This window comes from Ascaphus truei, chromosome 9 (genome assembly GCF_040206685.1).
Source record: "Ascaphus truei isolate aAscTru1 chromosome 9, aAscTru1.hap1, whole genome shotgun sequence".
In the NCBI taxonomy this organism is placed as follows: domain Eukaryota; kingdom Metazoa; phylum Chordata; class Amphibia; order Anura; family Ascaphidae; genus Ascaphus; species Ascaphus truei.
In genome coordinates, this window is record NC_134491.1 from 27338241 (window position 1) to 27364733 (window position 26493).

A 26493-nucleotide genomic window follows, 5' to 3' on the forward strand; every position below is an offset into this window, starting at 1 on the left:
GTGTGTTACTTAATGTGTGTTATTGCATATGTGCTATTTTATGTGTTACTGTATGTGTGTTGTGTATGCCTCTCTGTGCATACTAACTCAGAGATAGCTGTGTATCTTCATCCTGAGAATGAACTGTGCATCTTCACCCTAAGATAGCTGTGCGAGAAATAGATGCTAATTTCGTGAAAATGGTATTGTGTGTATATATATATATATATTGTCCACAGCCCTCTAGAATTAGAAGAATATCAAGATACATTTATTTAACACATCATGAGATACAAACAATAAAATCTGTTTTGAGGCAAAAGAAGCATCCCAAGGAGCTTGAGAAGGGGCTGGTTGCTGGTTTTGGCTCTAAACATCGCTTACATTTTATTGTTTGTATCTCATGATGTGTTAAATACATTTATCTTTATATTTTTCTAACCTTGGAGGGCTGTGGACATTTTCTATTTTTCTATTGTTTTGATCCGGAGAGGTGAACACGGATCGTCCAGCAAGCACCTATTATATAGCTAAGTCTCTATTCTTATTCTAGTTATCTTCAGGGGTGCTTTCACCAACTTTAGCATATATGTATAGATATATATATATATATAAAAAAAATAATATATATATCTATATATATATATATATATATATATATATATATATATATATATATTCGTGTTTATTTGTAAAGCTCTAGCATATTCCCCTCAGTGCGGTACAATGGGGGTACAGAGATTTGATAATTACATAAACAGGGTTACATTCAAATGCAAATAAGGATATGCATGCCCAAACAAATACAAAGAGATAATGAGGGCCCTGCTTATGAGAGCTTAGTATCTAGATGGAATGAGAGACAATGTTGAAACAAAAGTGTAAAGTGGCTGCTCACTGTGGAATGGAGTGTATCTCAGGTTGGAGTATGGTCCAGCTCGAGAGCTGATCCCATTAAGGTTTGAGGGTGGGGATGTTAGGAGGGTTTACGTAGTGTGGAGATTGGTCCAGTCACACAGCAGGTCCCAGGGTTGGAGTGGGGGGGGAGGGGAGAGGGAGTTGGATGTTAGAAGTATGCCAGATAGGTAGGAAATTCCAGAGAGAGGGGACAGCATGGGAGAGTCTTGTAGGCAGGAATGAGAGGAGGCGATAAGACGGGAGGAAAGGCATATGTTATCGGCAGAACCTAGGGACATTTAGGGATATATTTAAGCATGAGGGCTGAGATGCAAGGTGGAGCAGCATTGTTGAGAGCTTTGTAAGTGTATGGATTCGCATAATGGAGCAGTAGAAGTAGAGCAGTGAGTGAGCCAAATGAGTCTGGCAGCAGCGTTTTGGGTAGATTGCAGTTGGGATAGGCAGACAAGGGGAATGCCAACTAGGAAAAAGTTGTAATAGTCAAGATGGAACAAGGTGTGTGAGTTAGGATTTTAGTTGCATCATGAGTGAGAAAAGGGAATAGATTTCGGAAGTGGAGATGGCAGGACTTCGTGAGGAACTGAATGTGAGGTTTGAAGGAGAGATCAGAGTCAAAGATGACCCATAGACAGCGAGCTTAAGGTGTTGATGAGATTATGGTGTTATTGACAGTGAGGAAGATTTTGAGTGTAGGGGTGGCAATGGAAGAGGGAAAGAGTATTAGTTCTGTTTTTGACATGTTAAGCTTCAGGTAATAGTGGGACATCCAGGAGGAGATTGCAGAGATCCAGTTGGTAACATGGCACAGGAGAGAAGGGAAGAGATAAGGGGAGGAGAGGTCAATTTGGGTGTCATCGGTATAGAGATGATACTGAAAACCAAATTATTGTATGAGTTCGCCATGAGAAGAGATGGAGTGAAAAAAGCAGAGGGCCAATGAACAGAGCCTTGTGTGACCCCAAGAGAGATAGGGAGTAAAGATGAGGAGACACCAGAGAAGAAAACACAAAAGTTGCTGTTGGATAGATATGATGTGAACCAGGAGAACAATGCAGTGGAGAGTGTTCAGGAGAAGGGGTGATCAACAGTGTCTAAGGCAGCAGAGAGATCCAGGAGAATTAGTAAGGAGAAGTGGCCCTTAGACTTTGCTGTGAGTAAGTAATTTGTCACTTATATTAGTGCTGTCTCAGTGGAGTGTAGAGAACAAGCCAGATTTCAGGGTCAAGCAGGAAGTTGAAGGAGAGAAAATGTGTCCGGTAGTTGTATACAAATTGCCCAAGTAGCTTGGAGGCAAAGGGGAGAAGAGAGATAGGGCAGTAGTTAGAGATGGATGCTGGGTCAAGATATGGTTTCTTTAGAATGGGCATGATGAGTGCATGTTTAAAAAAAAGATGGGAATGTGCCAGAGGTTAAAAAAGGTGAGTTACGGTGGCAGACAGGGCCAGCCAGGGAGTGGAGATGTGTGGGAATAGGATCAAGAGGACAGGTTGTAGTGCGAGATGATGAGTGGACCACGGAGACCTTGTCTTCAGTCACAGACAAAAATTAGCTGAGGTGGATTTAGGTGTGTGAATGGAGGTCGGTGTTGTGTGTGGAGCTTGACATTAAGAGATGTCATGTCTGATTGATTGACTTAATGATGCCTGTGAGGTAGGTGGCAAGGTATGACGTTAGAAAGGGGTGCCAGTGTAGTTGGGCGGAGAAGAGAGTTAAAGGTGGCAAATCGGCATTGAGGGTTAGAGGACAGTTTGTGTGAGTTGAGAAAAGTAGGTTTGCTTGACCAGGGAGAGGGCAAGGAGAGGATAGGATAAGATTATAGTATGAATTTATAGTGGTGGAAGTCTGCTTTAGTGCAGCATTTCCTCCAGTAACGTACCTCGGTGCATGAGCACTTTTGGAGGTAGTTGGTAAAGGCTGGTAAAAAGTGTACTGTCATATAGAGAGGTTGCTGGGTTGGGGCAAGAAAGGGTAGAGATGGTTGTAAAGACATTGAAAATTGGAGGGAGCTTAGAGAGAGAGAGTGTGTGTGTGTGTGTGTGTGTGTGTGTGTGTGTGTGTGTGTGTGTGTGTGTGTGTGTGTGTGTGTGTGTGTGTGTGTGTGTGTGTGTGTGTGTGTGTGTGTGTGTGTGTTCCATGTAAAAGTGCAGTGTAGAGGATGCAGAGGGTTGAATGAGGCTAAAGGTTAGGCGGTGAAGATCAGAGAGAGGGAAGCGTGTATTAAAGGAGTTTTTCAGCACAAGTATGTCTCCCTAATTTATATGGAGGGACGTTTGAGGGGATATATATAGAACTTACATAATAAGTTTGAAAGTTGCTCTTGCGTTCTCAAAAATAAAAAATCCGAAATGGTGGATGGTCCTTTTTGATACTGATCCGCTGAAATTAACGGACCAAAGGAACCGGCCAATCAAAAGCCGCAAACATTTTTTGCCCACCTCTAATGTTAGTTAAATCCTAACTTACTGTGGTGTAACACTCATTCATATCCTGCCAAAGCCGCCTGAATGTGAGCAACACCTAGCTTAGGTATGAGCTAAGTAACGTTAAGCCCCTGCATTATCCCTAACACGTGTAGCGGTGTTTCCCCCACCCTCTGGGAGATTCCCCGGCTACCAGGTGGGTAAAGATGCTGAGTACCTCTTGGCTCACAGAAGGTCTGAGATCCCGCCGATGTTGTTGGGGAAAACAGGACAGGCTTTAGGGGTGCTAGCTGGTTCCCCTTCATTTTTGTGTCAGTGCCTCCATCTGCCACAGGCTCCAGGAGTGCTGAAGGCAGCTCCAGCGGAAGAACTCTCTCATACTCCCCCTGATAGACTGCAAACTCAGGCAGGAGTATATTTTGTAACATGAGCAGTCTTTATTGTCTCCACACAGAATACAGCAGACAGTCTGCAACTGCATACAGTAACACTGTTCTCTAGCCCAGGATGGTCCCTGGACTCAACCCCCAAGCGTGGGCCCCAAAGGTTGGTCCTACCTCTTCCCCTACTCCCTAATAGAGCAGGGGGTATGGTCCTCACTCCCACTCCCCTAAGGGAGGTGATGGAAAGCGACAGAGCCCTGCACACCTCTTCTGTGAGACCAGTCTCTCTCATGGGAGAGACAACTCACTTAATTTAGGAAGTGTAGCCCCTTAAGTACTATGGGGTAAGGTCAAGATCTGAGCCCAGGATTGGGCAGAACAAAGGCCTTGTCCCACCTCCCCCTGTCACTCATGGGAGCTGATCTCTGCTGGGGAAAACCCGTATTGGGCCTAACACTGCCAGCACTGTACCAGGACTTACATGTCAGGCAGGGCAGGGTAGTAGCCAAAACCAGACATGGCTACACTCTCCCTCTGGTGGAAAATCCAACGTCCCCGCTTGGAACCGAATTTAGTGTACCATCCTTCGGTTGACAACTTGAAACAACACAAACAGTTATACCACCAATTTATGGCATACAATTTACATTACTTTTTAACTCAGAAACAGTATGCAATTAGTTACATACACTCTTACAACAGTGATGAGGCCCAGATCCCTCCCAACATGGAGAACCTTCTACCCCATCAGTAGTAATGAGACGGGCCAAGCTTTTTAACCAGTCTGCCCATATGATCAGGGACAGTGAACGAATATACCCTCTTTGGATTTCGCTCAGATAGGTATTCTACTCTGTCTAGGTAGAAAGCCCGGCCTATCCGCCATACTCCCATCAGATAAGTGATCCGGTCTTCGGTGTGGAAGATAGAGTACCTGCATTTAGAGGTCAGATAGACCCGTACAGCAACCTCTAGCCATTTATCCCTGTTATCCTCGATCTCTCGCATGATGGGCTAGGGGAAATCGAACCCCAGGGACTGCCTATATCTTTGTACAATCAACCGATCAGCTTAGCTTGGTCAATTTTCGACTGCAGGCCTGGCCTGGCAGTACCCAGAATTAGGGCTCCTGGGAGGGTCTCATAAAAGTTGATAGCCAAACCTGTGGGTTGTATAACTCCCAACTTAATCTGTTGCTCCCTCCTCCTAATAACTTCGGCAGTCTCCTCTGTGGAGAACTCCCCTTCCTCCCACCAGTGGTCAACTATATCCCCACTGATCAATATGAACCTGGTTCTGTTCATATAGGAGACATAACCCTGGAACATTGGGTCCCACAATGGCAATACCTTTACTGCAGGTACAGCCTGTGCCGATAACTCTGTCTCTGAAGCCCCACTAGTTACCTTAGACGATACCCCTGATGTCTCAGATTTAAATGAGGCAGTTGACTTCCCCCCCAAAAGAGATTACACTGGCGGCCGTCACCTCCCCATCGGAACAATCCTCAACTTCTTCTTGTAGCACGAGTGGACTGTAGTCTCCCTGGAGGTGCGTCAGGAAACTACCCCCACTCTTCTTCTTAGAATAGCATGGTTGGGCAACAACCTCCCCGGTGACGCATCGGAGAGCTTCGTAGGTTATAGTACCACACGGCAGCCCTTTGCTAAGGGGACTGTCATAGTATAGTGCAGCTCTTCAAGCAGCTGGACCGACTTGCCCCTCCTAAGATGTCTGCCAGCATATATAGAACAGAGGGTAGTGCAGGGCTGCATGGCGCAGGCCACAGTCCCCTGCACTCCCTAAAGTCCTAAAGCACAGTCTTTACACACACACCGGCATGTATATAGTGAAAGAGGAGCATATCTCCTGTTCTATGGCAAAAGCCTGCCCTGTTGAGGATCTCAGCAGTGCCTCCAAATTTAGCTGTGTTTCCCCGGCTACCAGGTGTGTTGTGTAGTGATGCTGAGTACCTGTTGGGTCACAGAAGGTCTGAGATCCCGCCAATGTTGTTGGGGAAAACAGGACAGGCTTTAGGGGTGCTAGCTGGTTCCCCTTCATTCTTGTGTCAGCGCCTCCATCTGCCGCAGGCTCCAGGAGTGCTGAAGGCAGCCCCAGCGGAAGAACTCTCTCATACTCCCCCTGATAGACTAGAAACTCAGGCAGGAGTATATTTTGTATCAGGAACAGTCTTTATTGTCTCCACACAGAATACAGCAGACAGTCTGCAACTGCATACAGTAACACTGTTCTCCAGCCTCAGGATGGTCCCTGGACTCAACCCCCAGGTATGGGCCCCAAAGGTCAGTCCTAGCTCTTCCCCTACTTCCTGATGGAGCAGGGGGCATGGTCCTCACTCCTACTCCCCTAAGGGAGGGTATAGAAAGTGACAGCGCCCTGCACACCTCTTCTGTGAGACCAGTCTCTCTCAACAACTCACTGCATTAAGGAAGTGTAGCCCCTTAAGTACCATGGGGGAAGGTCCAAGGTCTGAGCCCAGGATTGGGCAGAACACAGGCCTTGTCTCGCCTCCCCCTTTTACTCAAGGGAGCTGCTCTCTACTGGGGAAAACCTGGATTGGGCCTAACACTGCGTGCACTGTACCAGGATTTACATGTCAGACAGGGCAGGTTACTAGCCAAAACCAGACATGGCTACACACGCTTCAGTGGCTATGCAATTTTATCATAACACCTTTTTCGCATATTATTTCAATTTCATTATCATTAACAGCCGTTACAGTAAACACTATGCTGTTTACAAGAGGAAATATGACTTAACATTATGTTATTATCCTTTGAAGATACACCGTTAGTGTGAATGTGATGTTAAATTAAGTTAACGCCACATCAAGTGACTTAACAGAGCTTTGTGGATCTGGGCTTGTGTGTGATATGATGTATATCCTCCCCCCCCCCCCTCTCTCAGTAACTTGTGTGCGATATTATGTATATCCTCCCCTCTCTCTTTCTCTCTCCTCCCCTCTCTCAGTAACGTGTGTGCGATATTATGTATATCCTCCCCTCTCTCTTTCTCTCTCCTCCCCTCTCTCAGTAACGTGTGTGCGATATTATGTATATCCTCCCCTCTCTCGCTCCTTCCCCTCTCAGTAACTTGTGTGCGATATTGTGCATATATTTGTGTATCTCTCTGTGGTATTATTTATCCCTGTATCTTATTATGTATATCTGTATTGTATTGTGTGCATATTTGTCTATCTATGTATGATACTCTGTGTATATTTGTATCTCTGCATTATTGTGAATCTGTATATATTTGTGTATCTGTGTGTGATATTGTATATACAGTATGTGTGTGTGTGTGTCTGTGATATTGTAAATCTCTGCATATATTTGTGTATCCCCGTTTGTAATATTGTGTATCTCGGTGTGTGAGGGATATTGTGTATCTGCATGTGATATTGTGTATCTCTGTGTGTGATATTGGGTACAGTATGTGTGTGTGTGATATCTCTGCTTCTACAGAGCACACAATCCTTATACTACAGGAAAACCTCAGCAGGAAGTAGCAGAAAGATACTAACATGGCACGGCAGAGAGTGAAGCGGAAGTGGTGAGGGGGGCGGGAAACACCACAACTACACAGCATGTTAGATTGTCAGCTCTCCTGCTCCTATCTATTGTGCGTATTAGATTGCCAGCTCTGCTGCTCCTCTCCCGGTATTGTATCTGTATTAGATTCTCAGCTCTGCTGCTCCTCTCACTGTGTTGTCACTAGATTGGAAAGACTGCTGCTCCTCTCTCTGTATTGCGCCTGTATTAGATTGTCAGCTCTGCTACTCCTCTTTCTATACTGTGTCAGTATTAGATTATCAGATATACTTATTTATTACGAGGGATTTATACAGTATTTATAATAACAACACCGTTATATCTTTCATCCACCTAAAGGAGGTTGCTGTGAAATTCTCGAACAGTGGCCATTTTTAAACTAAACCTGTAAAAGTCACCAAGTAGCTATTATATTGCTACTTTTTCTGAACTATATGTAGCGGAGGCCCAGTGTGTAATAATAATAATAAAAAAAGCGTGTAATAATAATAATAATCATAATAAAAATAATAAAAGGGTGTAATAATAATAGTAATAGAGGTTGACTTCAATTCCTCTAATAGTGATACCTTTAAAAGTGACCCCTGTGAGATATCTCAGTCAGCAGCCACTGTAATATGCAGCATTCAGAAAAATACTATACATCCCAGTAGCGTGATAAATCATCACAAGGGAATTGTATAGCATTACACCTGGTTTACAATTACCTGTAAGCAATATGAATACATCTATGCTGCTTTAGATAACTAAAGGCTGAAAACCATTATACTATGCTAATGTAAGCGAGCCCCCTTACCTCTGCGGCGGGTGGGGGAGAGCGGGTCGGTTCATCGGAGCCAGTGGCGCTCCGCAGCGGTCCCGGCACAAAGAGGGCATCCATCTTGAATTTTGCGCATGCGTGATCAAAGCCGTGCGCATGTGCAGATAGGTAGTTAGTGCGGTGGCCATGACTGATGGCTCCGCAAGGGACTACAAGTCCCAGAATCCAGTTGTTCTGTTTTAGGCACAGGATTCATACCGCAGGCCAGCGGGGACCCCGGGACACCACCCGATGACACGGGTACCACCGAGGACCCCAAGACACCCACGGGAACCACTCACGGGCCCCCACACACCCGTGCGGACCACCCGAGGGCCCCCAGACACCCACGGAGACCACCTGGAGACCCACGGACACTCGCGGGGACCCCAGCTGGGGGTGGGTTGTATATTGGTGGTTAGTACATATTGTAATGTTTATTGGGGGCAGAGGGGGTGAGTAAAGGGCCTAGTACCCGCTTCACTCACCCCCTCCGCCCTCAATAAAACTGCTATTGTGCCTTAACCCCTTCATTGGCTTAGCGGCTATCCGCTAAGGTAATGAAGCTGCTTTAATGTAATTTTTATTAATAGTGTGCGGGAGCAGGGGGTCTCCTGAGCTGAACCGCTTTGATTTCTGCCTCAAGGAACCCCTGCTTCCCGAGTTACAGGCCTCGGTATGGGGCATCGGGTGCCGGTATTGCCGCCTTTTTTAAATCATCCACGTCAGGTGACCATGGGATTTAAATACTAGAGGAGATACCGGCCCCCCATACCAGGGTCACGTGACGCGGGACATTTAAATGCATAGGCGATACCGGCACCCCATAACTGGGCCTGTAACTTGGGAAGCAGGGGGTCCCCGAGGCTGAAATCAATGCGTTTCATCTCAGGAAACCCTGCTCTCGCACACTATTAATAAAAATGACATAAAAGCAGCTTCATTACCATAGCAGTTAGCCGCTACGGTAACAAATTAGATCAATTTTTTATTTGGGTTTTAATACCAATTTATTGTAGCAAAGGGTCTCCGGAGCAAAAACTTGTTGATTTGAAGTCCGGGAACCCCCTGCTTCCCGAGATACAGGCCCAGTTATGGGGTGCCGATATCTCCTATGCATTTAAATGTCCCGCGTCACGTGACTGTGGGAATAAAATGCATAGGAGATACCGGCACCCCATAACGGGGCCTGTATCTCGGGAAGCAGGGGCTCCCCGGACCTCAAATCAGCGAGGTTCTGCTCCGGAGACCCCCCGCTACAATACACTAGTATTACATTTTATATGAAACATTTTTGATATCTGGTGAGATTTGCGCAGGGAGAGGCAGCTCTCCCTCTGCAGCAGAAAGAAATCGCCGGGTGAGCCCTTTTCAGAGAGGCGATCATGACGCCGCCGGCTACTCGGCAGTTTTGCAAATGTTACTATGACAGGTATTCAGGGCTTTATGCATACCGTGATAGCAACGCTGTCAAAAATGGCAATTTAAACACCCCGACAATTTTTTTTGCCGGCGCTTAGTGCATAGGCCCCATAGTCGGACGCAAATGCACTGATTTTATCACTGCTTTGTGAATCGGCCCCACAGTGTGTCTCCAAATAGTTAGCAAGTTTCCCTTTGGATTGGACATTTCATTTACTATTATATATACATGATTACTAACTTTAGAAGTAATATCTAATTGATAGATCTGAGTATACCCCCACCCCCCACTCTTTTAAACGTTTGTAATTATTTTATCATTAATACACTGTACCTTGTACTTTGGGGGAATCTAAAGTGTCAAGGGTCTTTCTGTTTTCTTCAGTCTGTGTATATATCTAGATTCAAGCTGGTATCCTTCTCTTTCTTAAACTTTGGAATTATTGTATAAGTAGAGCAGGACTACTTTCTCCATTGGATCGTGGAACTAATCCATCAAGATAACCCCTTGCACCTCATATTTCTCTCCTTCCGAACCACCTCTCTCTACCACTGACTGCTCGCCTATCACAGAATTGGAATTGTCTCAGCTACTATCCTCCTCTACTTCCACTACGTGCAACCTTGAGCCCATTCACGCTCACCTCATCCAACCTCACTCCCACTCTGCTCCTTACAGTTACACATTTTTGACTTTTTGCTCAGCTCAGGCACCTTTCCCTCTAAGTTCAAACATGCAATAGTCACACCTTCCTAGTCTAACTATCGCCCTGTCTCTCTCCTGCCTTTTGCGTCTAAGCTTCTAGGACATCGTCTCTATTCAGGCTTACTCAGCTTCGTCAATACTCAAGGACCGGCTTGGAATTTGCTGGGGCTAGGTGCCGGGGAACAGTGTGTGGCCACTTACCTTCTCGGGCATCTCCTCCTGCTCCTCATCTCTGCTAACATCGTGACATCATGGTGTCCTGTGACATTGCGTTGTCATGGCAATACGTTGCCATTTGATGTTGATGCCCCGTTATCATGGCGTAGCGTCATCGCAATCAGAAAATGCAGGAGAGGAGAAGCCAGAGAGAAGGTAAGAGGCACAGAAAGAGGCCCTGCGCTCTCCCCCAGAAATCACTTTTATTGTTGTGTGGAAGAGCGCAGGGCTTCTGTAAGAGTGGAGCTCGGTGTGACTGCACTGATGGAACTGGCATCAAGTTGGCCCTGCCTCTTAGACCCACTGCAATCTGGCTTCCGAACCACTCATTCCATGCAAACTGCTCTCACTAGAATAGCAGAAGATCTACACACTACACACTTATATCTCAAAGGCTGAACTCCGTTTTAATTTTCTTTGACCTCCCAGCTGCTTTTGACACTGTTAACCGCCTTCTACTCCTGCAAATTCTTCACTTCCTTGGGATCTGTAACAAAACCCTCTCCTCGTATCTTTCTTTTTTTTTTTTTAATCAACATTTTCTTAATTTTCTACCATTTTCTGCGGTTATAACACATTGTAGATAGTTCACATAAAATATCAGTACATGATAGTACTTATCTTTCTAGCTTCTCCTTCAGTGTCTACATTACCAGCTCTTCCTCCTCTCCTGTCTGTTGGTGGACCTTATGGCTCTGTCCTGGGACCATTCTTTATCTCTCTATATATGCTCCCACTTCGTGATCTCATTTGCTCCTTTGATTTTAAATTTCACCCATTCACAGACGACACACAACTGTATCTTTCAACCCCTCTGATTTTTCCTGACATCTGGTCCTAAGTCACTGCTTGTCTCTCTGCAATTTAAGACTGGATGTCCCTCCATCACCTGAAATGTAACTGTCTAAAAAGGATCTTATCCCACCTAAACCAAACCCTATTGCTCTGTTTTCTGTCACAGTCTATAACACAACTATTCATCCAGTCTACCAAGCACCTGCATAGGTGTAATATTTGACCCCTCCCTCTACTTCTCTTCCCCTTACATAGTTACATAGTTATAGTTACATAGTTACATAGTAGATGAGGTTGAAAAAAGACATACATCCATCAAGTTCAACCTATGCTAAATTTCGACAACAGATACTTTATCCTATATCTGTACTTACAGTATAGTGATCCAGAGGAAGGCAAACAAAAAAACCCCAGTGACATATCAGCCAATGATATCTCATAAGGGGAAACATCAATTCCTTCCTGACTCCAAGAATTGGCAATCAGTTGACTCCCTGGATCAACACCCTTCTCATGTTTACTTATTTGGTATATCCCTGTATACCTTTCCTTTCTAAAAAGATGTCCAACCTTTTTTTGAACAAATCTATTGTATCTGCCATCACAGTCTCCATGGGTAATGAATTCCACATTTTAACTGTCCTTACTGTAAAGAACCCTTTCCTTTGTTGCTGGTAAAATCTCCTTTCCTCCAACCTAAAGGGATGACCCTGTGTCCTTTGTACTGCCCTTGGGATGAATAGTTCTTTTGAAAGCTCCTTGTAATGTCCCTGAATATATTTGTATATAGTTATCATATCCCCTCTTAGACGCCACTATTCTAATGTAAGTAAATCTAATATAGCTAGCCTCTCCTCATAAGTTAGATTGTCCATCTCCTTTATTAATTTGGTGGCTCTTCTCTGCACTCTCTCTAGCTCCATAATGTATTTTCTAAGGAGTGGTGCCAAAATTGTACTCCATATTCAAGGTGTGGTCTTACTAATGCTTTAACGTCAGGTAGCCACAGGATGCGGAAGTGCAGATCACAGCAGAACAACAGGACTCATTTAATGCAAGATAAGATCTTGTTTGCCTTTGCAGCTACTGCATGACTTTGGGCACTATTGCTAAGCCTGCTGTCTACCAGCATCCATCAAGGATTCCCCTAATTTATCCCCATTTAATTTGTAAGTTGCCCGTTTATTCTTGCTTCCCAAATGCATAACCTTACATGTATCTGTATTAAACCTCATCTGCCATTTACCTGCCCACGTTTCCAGTCTCCAAGTCCTTCTGTAGAGAAATTACATCCTGCTCTGATTCTATTACCTTACACAATTTAGTATCATCAGCAAAGATGGAGACTTTGCTCTCGATGCCAACCTCAAGGTCATTAATAAACAAGTTAAAAAGCAGGGGTCCCAGTACCGATCCCTGAGGTACTCCACTTGCGACTTTAGCCCAACCTGAAAATGTCCATTTATGACAACTCTCTGTTGTCTATGAACTTCCTCAGTTAACCAATTGTTCATTAATATGGAGGTTGTGGCTTCCTCCTGCAGAACTACAATTGAAATGAATTCTTCCCTGGTAAACACAGAGACAAATACTTTTTTTAATACCTCTGCTTTCTCATTATCTCCAATAATTTGCCTGCCCATCTCACACTGAAAGGGTCCTATATTTTCTTTTATGATTTTTTTTGTTATTAAGGTACTTAAATAACTTTTTAGGGTTGATCTTACTTTCTATTGCAATTCCTTTTTCATTATCAATTTTTTGCTAATTTAATTGCCCTTTTGCAATTTTTGGCTCCTGTCCTGAAATCCCTTCAATCGGTCCCCCTCAAACTACTGTAGGATACTGCTCGATCTGCAGCTTGAACGTACTTGTGAAACATTGTACTGCCGACCACCTTTACGGAACCCAGGAAAGAGTGGGGTAGAGGAGGGGTGTTGTTGAAGTATTGCGGTGCAGGAGGGCTCATTCGGGCAGTGCAGGTGGAATCAGCCGAGTGGCTAAGAAGGGCACAATTGGCAGACAATCATGGAAGTTGGGCCCAGCTTCCGGTATCAAACGTGTAGACCCCCGAACCCAGGACAGTTGTTCCGTCCCTCCCACATCAGCAGCCCTGTCTATATTATAATTCTGTAAAATGCTGAGTACATACAGTACATACATTAGTTTGTCAGCTCTGCTGCTCCTCTCCTTGTATTGTCTGTATTAGTTTGTCAGCTCTGCTGCTCCTCTCCCTGTATGGTGTCTGTATTCGATTGTCAGCTCTGCTGCTCCTCTGTATTAGATTGTCAGCTCTGCTGCTCCTCTCTCCCAGGTGTTGTCTCACAACCTGTATACTGTGCTGTGTATCCCTCATGATCCTGTGGCCCTGGAGGATCACTTCCGTGATGATGAGGATGGTCCTGTGTCCAGTCAGGGGTATATGCCGTATCTGAACCAGTTTATACTGGACAAGGTGGGGCCCTGACTACTCCCACTCCCCAGTGTAACCCTCCCACTGTCATATAACTACTCCCCAAGTCATCACAATGCGTAGTATAACTCCTCACTTAACCCTTTTCACTTTGCCATGTAACCTCTCCCATTGTGTTGCATAACCCCCTTCTCCTCTCTTCCTCCACCCTCTTTCTCCCACTCAAACCCTCTCTCCCTCTTTCCCCTCTATCTTCTCCTCTTTCTCTACACCCCTACTTTCTGTCTAGACTCCCTCTTATTCCTCCTTGCTGTTCTCTCTCTCTATTTCTTCCCCACTCTCTCCTCCACTTTTTCTCCCCACCCCTCTCTCTACACACCCTTCTCTCTTTCTTGCCATTTCTCACATTTTCCATTCCCTCTCTTCAGCCCCCTCTCCTCATCTCTCATCCTTCTATATAATCCTGCGTCTCTATTCTCCCTCCCACCCTCTCTGTCCCCCCACCCTCTCTCTACCTCCCCTCCTACCCTCTCCATCCCTGCTTAAAGGCTATCACTGCCCCTCTAACACCCTTCTCCTTTATTCTGTCCCTCCCTCCTTCCCCCTCTCCCCCTTTTTATTTTTCTCGCTCCTTACCGTCTTCACGTCTCTCTCTTCCTTCTTTATTTCTTTCTCTCCCCTCTATCTTCTCCCCATTTCTCTCCTTCCTCTCTCTACACATCCTTTATATATCCCCCTTCTCTCCTTCCCACAACCCTCTCCCTACACATCCCCTATCCCTCTTCTCTTTCTTCCCCCCACCCCCTCCTCTTTCTTTCCCCCACCCACGCTCACTCCCCTCCCTCTCACTTTCGTTCAGTCTCTTCCCCTACCACTCTCTCTGTCCCCACCCTCTCTAACTACACTCTTTCTTCTCTCCATCCTTCTTCCCTATTCTCTCCCAGCCCCTTCTTTCTCTCTTCCCACCACCTCCCTCTCCTCCCCTCCCTGTTTTTCGCCACCCCTCATTCTCTCTACACCCCCATGATCCCCATCTCAACTTCTCATTATCATCTCTCTTCCCCCAGTATCTCTCCCTCCTTTCCTCTATCCATCCCTCCTTTCTCTCCACCCCTCTCCTCTTTACCAACATTCTCTCTCCTCCCTCTCCTTCCCCCTCTCTATCTGTCTGCACTCTATATCTCTTCCTCCACATTTCTCCTTTCACCCCCCTCTCACCCATCACCCCCATCCTCTCTCTCAGCTTCTCTCTCCTTCCTACAGGTGGTAGAGGGCACCTTTGTAAAGGAGAGCTTCCATGAGCTGTGCTGGACTCTGACAGCTAAGAAGAATTATCACCCCACGGGAGTCTCGCTGCCCTCCAGAGATGCCTTCCACCTGTGGTGCCTCTTTAACTACCTGTCTGAGGACACCTACCCCCTCATCATGGTGCCTGACGAGGTGAGGCAGGGACAGAAGGGTGACGTGGCTGACATGTATGTGTGTGACATGTATGTGTGTGACATGTAGGTTACATGCAGATATAGACTGACTTATGTTCCCTAATACTTGGAAACATCACAGGGAGACGCCCGCGGTATTCAGAGATGCTTATTGCTGAATCACCCCTTTTTTTTTTTAACCTTTTGCCATGGTTCCTTAGAACGTAAGTCTGGCTATCTGCATGTGATGTGTGACGCACAAAGAAACAGTCTAATGTGTAACATGGGACAGTGGCAGTTAGAAGGGACGGGAGGGGACAGTGACGTCTGTCCACCTTTTCCTATTTCTGTCTTTCAACCCCTTTCTCCTCTCTGTTTTCCAAACCTCTTTCTCTCTCCCTCTTTTTCTTACTCACCCCATATTTCTCTCCCTTCTCTCGCTCTTTCTCTCTCCCATTCTGCATTATCTTCCTCCCCCTCTCTCTTGCTCACTCCATCTCTCTCTTGCTCTTTCTTTCTCTCTCCCATTCTATCTCCCTTCCCCTCCTTTTCACCCTCTCCCCCCTATTTTCCTCACGCTCTCTCACTTTATGGTACTCACTTTCTCTATCCCTCTCTCTCTCTCCTCTCCCCGCCCCCCATTTCTTTCTCTGTTAAGATCGCTAACTTTATTACTGGTGTAAAAACACAGCCCCTTTCCGCATAATATACAGCTATCTCTCATTATATGATGCACAGCTTTCACTCATTATAAGATGTATAGCTATCTGTCAAACCATGCCCAGCTATCTCTCATGGTGAAGATAGATGCACAGTTATCTCTCCGATTTTAGATGCACAGTTATCTCTCCGATTTTAGATGCACAGTTATTTCTCAGATTTAAGATGCACAGCTATCTGGCACTGATTCACAGCTATCCTTCTTAAAGGTGCAGTACCTTCTCCAGAAGTTGCTGTCTGCGACCCGGCTGGAGGTGGGTGAGGTGGAGTTGGGAGAGGTGTTGTCCCCACTGGGTTCAGGGGTCTCTGTCTGGAAATTCCTGGAGGTGGTGACCTCCCCCAGGCTCCTGCAAGGGGTGAGTGGCGAGACCCTGAGCATAGCAATCAAGGACCTGTACGAGGAAGTCATCCAGGACGTACTCAAACAGGTGGGCAGCACGGCTATCTAACACTAGAATATGCATGGCTATTTAACATTAGAATAAGTTGGGCTACCTATTAATATATAAAATTTAAAACCAGAGACAGAACATAAAACACAGACAGAGCTCAGTGCACATCCAGTGAAACTCTTACACGGTACAGTGCCTAAATATATATGTATAGATATCTATTAAATAAAATGGTCTTTTAGTTGAACATTTTGGCCAAATTGTTGTAAGCCCCTGAGCCAATACACGGCAGACCACTTCTCAAGGGTCCCTAAATATATATTGCCATGCTCAGTAGCACTCCTCTGTGACACTTATATGCTTATATATATGTTGTGGTTATTTTGGGGGTTCAATATGAGCTTGTAGGTGTCCTGTATGTACCTAGTAATATAGCATACATGGCTATCTAGCACAAGAATATGCATGGCTAAATCATTGATGAATATCACTAGACCAAGCATAGCTATCAATAAAACATAAGAAACAATCAGATATAGTTGGAGCAAGAAAAAGTATCACATATCTAGAGAAGGTGAAAAAGAAGGCTGCCCTCTTAGAACGAGCTCACTGTCAGGAAGCTTTCTATCCCAGAATGCACTGATTTTCTGTAAGAGGAAACAACCTGACCGTGAGTCTGTTCAAAGAGGGTCGCCTTCTCTTTATCCTACTTTTATCACTAGAACATGCATGGCTTAATATCACTAGATCCGGCACAGGTATCACTGTAACATACATGGCCATCTGTAGCTGTAACTCTCTCTCTCTTTTCCCCATCTTTCTCAGGGGTACCTCCTGAAGAAGGCCCAGTTGCGTAGGAACTGGACAGAGCGTTGGTTTGTACTGAAGCCAAATACTCTGTGTTACTATGTAAGCGAAGAGTGTAAGGAGAGAAAGGGGAGTGTCACTGTAGACAAGGACTGTGTGGTTGAGGTGAGTATATCCCTGTGACGGGGAGGAAAGGATTTATACCTGATTTGCCATGCATTACTGTTGTTGCCCTGTCCCCGCCATTTTTATTCCCCATGTGCAGGCCATTCCCTGTCTGCGAGGGTAAAAGACAAGATGCATTGTTTGCCATACCCTCTAACCAACACATGATAGAAGATCTTAAATGTAAGGCAGGAGGTATTTTTTTGTAAGTCTAAGCAGGAATTACTTGGACATCCAGCTGTGATATGGGTGAATGAGCTTCGGTATTTTTATGACCAAGCCTGAAAGGGTTGTAATTATTTTTATGATGGACCCTCAAAAGGCTCCCACAGATTTGGAGTCCCCCTGTCTAAAAGAGTGTCAATTATGACAAGACCCAGAGGCCCATAATGTATACAATACTGGCATACTGATGCACAGCAGATGTCAGGCTAGTGACACCTCTAAGTCAGAGACCAGACACAGTGGCCCCAAGAAATGGGTGTAGCCCAGGTATGCTAAGTGGCATGGGCGTCAGCCTGACCCATGCGCCCTGCCCACCGGACAGCCCTTTTGACCGGTCTTATGAACTGTGGGTCACTTGGCTATTCGTGGTTTTTTTTGTTCCCACGAGGGGATTGGATCCACATGTTAAAGATAGCTTTGCCCAGTCTATAACTGTGGCTTCCCAGGTATTTCTCAGTGTGATTCCTGAATTTTAATCCATGATGTAAAGATGCAAGACTTTGTTCCAGTACAGCAGCAACCAGTCCAGGAGTGAAGGGGTTAACAACCACATAACCACAGGACTTTTAAAACCAAGGCTGCATTTCTTGCACTGGCAAGCAAAGGACCATTTCTTTCGTTCCAAGGACAATTTATTTCGTTTCCTGATCCCAGTGAGTGTGTTTTATGTGTATTCTGCAGATGTCGTGTGTTTGTCTATTAAGGAAATAAATCACAATTTATTTTGCAACTTGTTCTGTTCAATCAAGTACCCAGAAATATAAATGTGTTGATAAAAGTTGAGGTCATCGTGACAAGCTTAAAAAAAACTGGTGGCAGCTGGCGGGATACTGATTGAACCTATATTGCAGTTTCCTGCGGGCTCTGTATAGTGAGGACCTTGTAGCTTGCGAGCTCCTCAGACAAGTAGCAACTGACACACACTTCTAAAGAGCACAAGAGACTTCACTGTTCCCTTCACCCATACTCCGAAGGCACCATGAGCGATCGCTCAGGAAGGTTCAGGTCATGGACCAGAGAGAAAGTCGTGGAGAGATGTGCGGGGTATGGCTTACCAACAGATGGGCGGTCGAAGGCACAACTGGAGGAGGATTTGGAGCATCATGAGGACCGCAGGATCCTACCAGAGGGGCAAGTCCCCGTAGCTGCTGTGTTGGCTGACGCTATTCAGCCCGGAGTGCAGGAGTTCCCTCCAACTCCGGGGCTGCAAGGACATGAGGAGAGTGCTAGTGACCCCCCGGTCGTGGATGGCTTGGCGCCAGGGGTTGCGGACGAGGTAGCAGCTGTGGCTGCCGAGTGTGCCGTCCCTGGGCTCACTGCACTTCTGGCTACATGGGGAACGGGTGTTAGCACTGCGGAGCGGGTACAGCTCCTGACAGCAGTGCTCGGAAGAACCCACAACTCCTACCTTGAAAACGATGACCTTGATGCGTTCCTGAATGACTTCGAGACACAGTGTTCCCGGTTCCGAATTCCAAGAAGGGACTGGGTGGTCAGACTGCGACCACTGTTATCTGGCAAAGCCAAACGGACTGTGATGGGTATTCCACGCATGACCTGCATGACCCCAGAATCTTACAGGGGCAAGTTCCGGACGGGGGTAGTACTCCCCGGAGAGTCATACAGCACCTATGCCAGTAGGATGGCTTTGCACGGGACTCAGTGGGTGGAGGGGAATGGGGTTACAACATTCCATACCCTGCTGGACTTATTCTTTCAAGAGCAGCTGCTGCAGCAGCTTCCCACAGATGTGAAAGGATGGGTCTATGACCATAAACCTCAGACCTATGAGGATGCAGCGAGAATGGCAGATGAGTATGTGGCCAGCCGAGTTGCAATGAAGGACCCTGTAGCACCCAAAGGAGCGGGCCGTGCGGCCCAGGGCGCTAAGACTACCCCTCCGTGGACACACCAGCCTGCGGCAGCAAACAGCGCACCCAAGGCTGCAGAGTTCAAGCATGAGAGGCGGTGTTACAATTGCAACAAGGTCGGGCATCTCAGGCCAGACTGTCCGGACCGGGACCGGTCCAAGGGACCGCATCAGGGGCAACGCTCACCAGCTGCGAGGCCGGTCGCCGTGTGCGACTGGCACACACAGAGGAGCCAAGTACAGCCGTGGAACCAGCCCACAGAGGGAAGCCCAGCGGAGAGACTGCACTTGCCACCTCAGGACCAGCAGCTGAGAGCGGGGGACATCAGGTTGCTCCAGTCGGGATGCAGCCCAACGATGTTCGGCAGAAGCATCTGCGGAAGGTGACCATCGGAGACCGGCAGGCGGACGGCTTGCTATACTCCGGTGCCACCGAGACTCTGGTTCGCCCTGATATGGTGCGGCCAGAGGATTTGATCCCAGGCACCAGGATGCAAGTGACCATGCCAGACGGAGGACTGCGGTCACTCCAGGTTGCCCGGGTCTTTTTGGACTGGGGTGCTGGACGTGGCATGAGGGACGTTTTGCCTGGGTTAGATGCTGAGGTCTTGCTGGGTAACGACCTAGGACACGTTACCTGTGTTTTTACCACTGAGTTGGCACCTGTTGCAGCGATCACCAGGAGCCAGTCAGCAAGGATCGTAGCAGAACCAGCCCCTGTCCCCCTGCATTTGGGACCTACAGTTCCAGTAGTCTGCAGAGACCAGACAGGTAAGCCAGACTCAGTCGCTTTCTGACACTGACTTACTGTTCTCTGTACCTGTTCCCTGTCCCCCTGACTCAGATGTGACCGGGGGGTGGCCAGAGTTAGGTGCCCAGTTTAGGGATGCGGTGCGATCTGATCCCAGCTTGGAGAGCATGAGACTGCGGGCATCCGAGTCTAAGCCAAGCAAGGGGTCTGATTACTTCTTGTGGCACCGCGGGCTCCTATACAGAGAGCAAGGGACCACCGGGTTAGATGAGGTATGGACGGGGAAGAGACAGCTAGTGGTACCCCGGGAATATAGGCAGCAGTTGTTGCGGGTAGCCCACTCCATTCCACTAGTGGGGCATCAGGGGGTTGCTAGGACGCGAGCCCGGCTGTTGCAGCGTTACTACTGGCCGGGGGCATCCAGTGAAGCGGCAGAGTTCTGCCGATCCTGTGATGCCTGCCAGCGAGTAGGTAAGGCGGGTGACCGTGTGAAGGCACCCCTGAACCTGTTACCGGTAATAGGGGAACCCTTTCAGCGGGTAGCTGTGGACCTCGTGGGACCTCTCATGGTTCCCAGTTGGTCAAGAAAGGGCTACATTCTCACGGTGGTGGATTTTGCCACCCGATACCCTGAGGCGGTATCGCTTGCCAGTATTGATGCTAGCGCAGTAGCTAAAGCTCTGTTAGCCATTTTTTCTAGGGTAGGTTTCCCTAGTGAGATCCTAACCGATCAGGGGTCGCAGTTCATGAGTGAATTGCTCCAGTGTCTATGGGAGGCGTGCGGGGTGAAGCACCAGCGCACAACCCCTTACCACCCCCAAACCAATGGACTATGTGAGAGGTTCAATGGTAACCTGAAGCAGAAGCTGCGAACATTTATAGAGGCAGAGGGAAAAGACTGGGAGATTCACCTGCAGCATTTGCTGTTTGCGTACTGAGAGGTACCGCAAGAATCCACAGGCTTCTCTCCCTTTGAGCTGCTATATGGTCGCAAGGTACGTGGACCTCTGGACCTATTCCGTGAGGGATGGGAAGGGGAGACTACCACTACTGATGCTTCTGTGCTTCAGTATGTGATAGACCTCAGAGACCGGTTAGAGATGCTCATGGGGTTGGCACAGGACAACCTTAGGGCTGCTCAGACCAAGCAGAAGACTTGGTATGATCAGAATGCCCATAGCAGAGAGTTCATCCCAGGACAGCAGGTACTTGTTCTCAAGCCCATTCAGGAGAACAAATTAATGGCTGCCTGGTCGGGACCGTATCCGGTACTGCGAATGATGAACGAGTGCAACTATGTTGTACAGGTAGATGCTGAGACAGGGAGAAATAAGACTTATCACATCAACATGCTGAAGGAGTACATAGCACCGAGTGTGGCGTCGGTGCTGGCCATTTGCAGCCCACCGATGGGGGATCCGGCGAGCAATGCTCTCCCTGATCTCCTGGGGGAGGCTAGGCAGGGAGGTACCATAGAGCAGGTGGAGATAGGGGCTCAGCTGAGTGTCAGGCAGAGAGCAGATGCCAGTGCTATGCTAGAGAAGTATAGGGCTCTGTTTTCAGACAAGCCAGGGAAGACACACATTGCAGAACACCCAGTGCCGACAGGGGATCTGAGACCTCTGCATAAGCGTGTGTCAGCAGAGGTGAAGGGCAGTATAGAGAGGGAGGTAGAAGAGATGCTGGCCCCAGGGGTAATTGTACCGTCCCAGAGCCCTTGGGCTTGTCCGGTAGTCCTGGTGCCTAAGAAGGACAGAACCACCCGGTTCTGTGTGGACTACCGGCAGCTCAATGCGGACACGGTGTCAGATGCCTACCCCATGCCCCGCATGGATGAGTTGTTAGATGAACTCGCAGGGGCACTGTATCTGACGACTATGGATCTCAGTAAAGGGTACTGGCAGATTCCTTTGACCCAGGAGGCTAGAGAGAAGTCTGCATTTATTACCCCAAGTGGCCTTTATGAATTTCTACTGATGCCATTCAGGATGAAAAATGCACCGGCTACCTTTCAACGCCTGGTCAATCGCTTGCTGGAGGGTATGCAAGGGTTTGCAAGGGCATACCTGGACGACATTGCTGTCTTTAGTAATTCGTGGGACTCACACTTAGTGCATGTAGCTGCGGTGCTAGCCAGGATTAGGGAAGCGGGACTCATGTTGAAACCCACCAAGTGCTTAGTATGGATGGCAGAGGTATTGTACCTAGGGCACAGAGTGGGTGGCGGGCATCTTAAGCCAGAACCAGCTAAGGTGGAAGCTATGGTGCAGTGGCCCGTTCCCAAAACCAAGAAGCAAGTCATGGCTTTCCTAGGCACCGCAGGCTACTACAGAAAGTTTGTCCCTCAGTATAGCGCCATTGCTAAACCCCTGACTGACGACCCAGAAGCGACAGTCTGTGCTGGTAGTCTGGTCTCCTGCCTGTGAGGTCTCGTTTCAGGCATTAAAGACTGCACTAGCCAGCGCTCCTATACGTGCTGCTCCAGACTATGCAAAAAAGTTCCTGGTGCAGTCTGATGCCTCAGACTTTGGCATTGGAGCTGTACTCAGCCAAGTGGGGGAGGAGGGCGATGAGCACCCGGTAGTATATCTAAGCCGCAAACTGCTGCCCAGAGAGGTGTCATATGCCACCATTGAGAAGGAGTGTCTGGCTATAGTGTGGGCTCTAAAGAAGTTACAGCCTTATTTGTATGGCAGACATTTCACAGTAATAACTGACCACAATCCTTTGAGTTGGTTACAGAGGGTGTCGGGGGAAAATGCTAAACTTTTGCGCTGGAGTCTTGCCTTACATGAGTGGAACTTCACCATCCAGCACCAGAAGGGAAGTGAGCATGGTAATGCTGATGGCCTTTCCCACCAGGACAGCCCTCAGGACTTACTAACTTCAAGAGCTGGCAGGTGAGCCCAACCACCGGACGGGGTGGTCAGGGCAGTCCCTGCGTCTTGAGTGGGGGAGGTGTGATGGGGAGGAAAGGGTTAATACCTGATTTGCCATGCATTACTGTTGTTGCCCTGTCCCCACCATTTTTATTCCCCATGTGCAGGCCATTCCCTGTCTGCGAGGGTAAAAGACAAGATGCATTGCTTGCCATACCCTCTAACCAACACATGATAGAAGATCTTAAATGTAGGGCAAGAGGTATTTTTTTGTAAGTCTAAGCAGGAATTACTTGGACATCCAGCTGTGATATGGGTGAATGAGCTTCGGTATTTTTATGACCAAGCCTGAAAGGGTTGTAATTATTTTTTTGATGGAGCCTCAAAAGGCTCCCACAGATTTGGAGTCTCCCTGTCTAAAAGAGTGTCAATTATGACAAGACCCAGAGGCCCATAATGTATACAATACTGGCATACTGATGCACAGCAGATGTAAAGGCTAGTGACACCTCTAAGTCAGAGACCAGACACAGTGGCCCCAAGAAATGGGTGTAGCCCAGGTATGCTAAGTGGCATGGGCGTCAACCTGACCCATGCGCCCTGCCCACCGGACAGCCCTTTTGACCGGTCTTATGAACTGTGGGTCACTTGGCTATTCGTGGTTTTTTTTGTTCCCACGAGGGGATTGGATCCACATGTTAAAGATAGCTTTGCCCAGTCTATAACTGTGGCTTCCCAGTGTGATTCCTGAATTTTAATCCATGATGTAAAGATGCAAGACTTTGTTCCAGTACAGCAGCAACCAGTCCAGGAGTGAAGGGGTTAACAACCACATAACCACAGGACTTTTAAAACCAAGGCTGCATTTCTTGCACTGGCAAGCAAAGGACCATTTATTTCGTTCCAAGGACAATTTATTTCGTTTCCTGATCCCAGTGAGTGTGTTTTATGTGTATTCTGCAGATGTCGTGTGTTTGTCTATTAAGGAAATAAATCACAATTTATTTTGCAACTTGTTCTGTTCAATCAAGTACCTAGAAATATAAATGTGTTGATAACATTTGATGTCATCGTGACAATCCCATATACTGTATATCTAATATCTACACGGGACCCCCAAATAAACTGCTCACAACCACTCCTTCCTCTATCTGCCTCTACCAGGTTCTGCCAGATCGGGACGGCCGGCGCTGCATGTTCTGCATTAAAACGGCCACAAAAACTCATGAAATGAGCGCCTCTGACACCAAACACAGACAGGAGTGGGTGACAGGTACAGAGGGGACAGGAGGGCAGGGAGGCCTGAGGGGACAGGTACAGCAGAGTTGAGGGAGGGAACAGAAAAGGAATAGGTAGAGGAAGGGGTGAGGGCGTGACAGAGTGTGATAGATGACATTGTCTGACGGGTGACAGGGTGCAAATGGTGACAGTAATTCTGCCTCTGGAAGAGTGACTCAATGGGACGGATAACAGTGGGTGAAAGTGTGACAGCTTCTGCTACGGTGACGGGCCAGGAGGGACAGTGAGACTTCCTCTGGAAGGTTGATGGTGTGTGTGACAGGTGACAGAGTGACAACAGACAGAGTCCCTAGGAGGGCGACATTCACAGGAGAGGACAGTGAGACTACCTCTCAAAGGGTGGACAATGGGGACAGGTGGACGAGGGTGACAGCTGGACGAGGGTGACAGGTGGACGATGGTGGCAGATGAACGAGGCTGATGGGTGAATGAGGGTGGATGAGGGTGACAATTGGACGAGGGTGACATAAAGTGACAGAGGGTCACAGTTTCCCCTCCCCTCCCCACAGCCATCCAAACAGCAATCCGCCTGAAGCAGTCAAGCTCACCCTCCCTGCACCGTGAGCTGCAGAGCAAGCGCAGAGAGCAGCGAGAGCAGAAGGAGCAGCGCAGAGCAACACGGGAGCAGGAGGTGCAGAGGATGGCAGAGCTGCAGAGTGAGCAGGAGAGGCAGCAGCAGGAGCTAGAGCAGCTACGGGAGGCTCAGAGGAGAGGGAAGGAAGCTATGCAGCAAGAACAACAGAGGCAAAAGGAGCAGCAGGAGGAGATGCAGAGACAGCTGGAAGTGCAGCTACGAGAGGCCGAGGAGGTGGGAAAGCGGGGGTTGGGGGGTGGGGGTAGAGAGAGGGAAGGCAGAGGAAGGGAGAGAGTGGGAGTAAGTGGGGGGTGATAGTGAAGGGGAGGGAGGGAGAGAGAGGAGGAAAGGGAGTTGAGAGACCGAGGGTGTTGAAAGAGGGGGAAAAAGGGGGAAGAGGGAGAGGGAGTAGAGAGAGGGTGGAGTGGGAGGAGGGAAAGGAGGGGAAAGGAGGGATAGAAGGAGGAGCGGACAGATTCTTTGTTGAACCTTGGAGCCGTGAACAGTCTTTTGGAGTCAGATTCCAGTAGGTAATAGCAGGTGATGAGCAGCACAGCCAAAAGAATCCAATTTCCAACTTGAACGAAGAAAAAGGAAAAAGGCGAGCAACTCCAAAATGGCAATAAGGTCAGGTTTATTGCAGGCTAGACAGGCAATAACAGGGCCACACGAACGCACCTACGCGTTTCGTGCAACAGCACTTTATCAAGGTGACAAGATAGTACATATGCTGCCACTTTATACATACCTGAGTTGTCCGTCGCGTACAGGTATGTATAAAGAGGCAGCATATGTACTATCTTGTCACCTTGATAAAGTGCTGTTGCACGAAACGCGTAGGTGCGTTCGTGTGGCCCTGTTATTGCCTGTCTAGCCTGCAATAAACCTGACCTTATTGCCATTTTGGAGTTGCTCGCTTTTTTCCTTTTTCTTCGTTCAAGTTGGAAATTGGATTCTTTTGGCTGTGCTGCTCATCACCTGCTATTACCTACTGGAATCTACCATTGGATGTACTGCACGCCCCTGGTGTCTGGAGTGTCCTCAGAAGCACACAGGTAAAGGGCCACAGTGCCCTGTCATATATATATATATATATATATATATATATATATATATATTCCTGTGCAACTTTATTATCTGATACACTTATATTTGGTTGGGTGTTCATGATTGTGTCACATTTGTGGTTGTCAAGTGAACACCACTAGACACACATCCCTCCCTATTGTGAATTCATGTATGTCTCCTGGACACTCCATTGTCATCTGGATTATCATGCTCAATATATGTTATAGATGGAACTCTTTCTAATTTTGGAGCATCACACTCTACCTTATTTTGGAGTCAGATCTCAGGTGATAAGTGCTGTATGTGGTAGGGGTGGGGAGCTTGTTCAGATAGTTGGGTAACTTGCCCAGAAAGTTTTTGAAGACAAGACAGGAAAATGTTCTTTGCGCCTGGGCTCAAGGGATAGCCAATCTAGTTCTTTGAGCATTCTGCAGTGATGTGTGTTGTACTTACATTGTAGGACAAAACGGCATATTAAGTTGTAAAGGGTATATAGTTTGCTTAAGGGATTTTGGGGTGCTGAGCCATATACTATGTCCTTATACTCTATAATTGGCATTAGCATCTGCTGTGCGGTGCGCTTTCTGACCAGCTGGCTTAGGGAGAATTTGTTCCTATATAGTACACCTAGTTAGGCATAGGTTTTGGATGTCAGGGCATCAATGTGAAACGCAAATGTTAAATGGGAATCAAACCATA

The 26493-nt window shown here is 47.3% G+C and overlaps 1 protein-coding gene across 2 annotated transcripts in view; it reads left to right on the plus strand.

Moving 5' to 3' along the window:
* DEF6 (DEF6 guanine nucleotide exchange factor) overlaps window positions 1–26493 on the plus strand; it is a 45407-nt gene that overhangs the window by 796 nt on the left and 18118 nt on the right. Inside the window, exons 2-7 of one of the 2 annotated variants that reach the window (XM_075614064.1) lie at window positions 13525–13665; window positions 14887–15063; window positions 15980–16192; window positions 16982–17128; window positions 24018–24126; window positions 24662–24960. In XM_075614064.1, coding sequence (XP_075470179.1) covers window positions 13525–13665; window positions 14887–15063; window positions 15980–16192; window positions 16982–17128; window positions 24018–24126; window positions 24662–24960 — 1086 coding nt within the window. Of the gene's footprint in view, window positions 1–13524; window positions 13666–14886; window positions 15064–15973; window positions 16193–16981; window positions 17129–24017; window positions 24127–24661; window positions 24961–26493 lie in introns of both variants that reach the window. The other variant, XM_075614063.1, reaches the window with a different exon arrangement.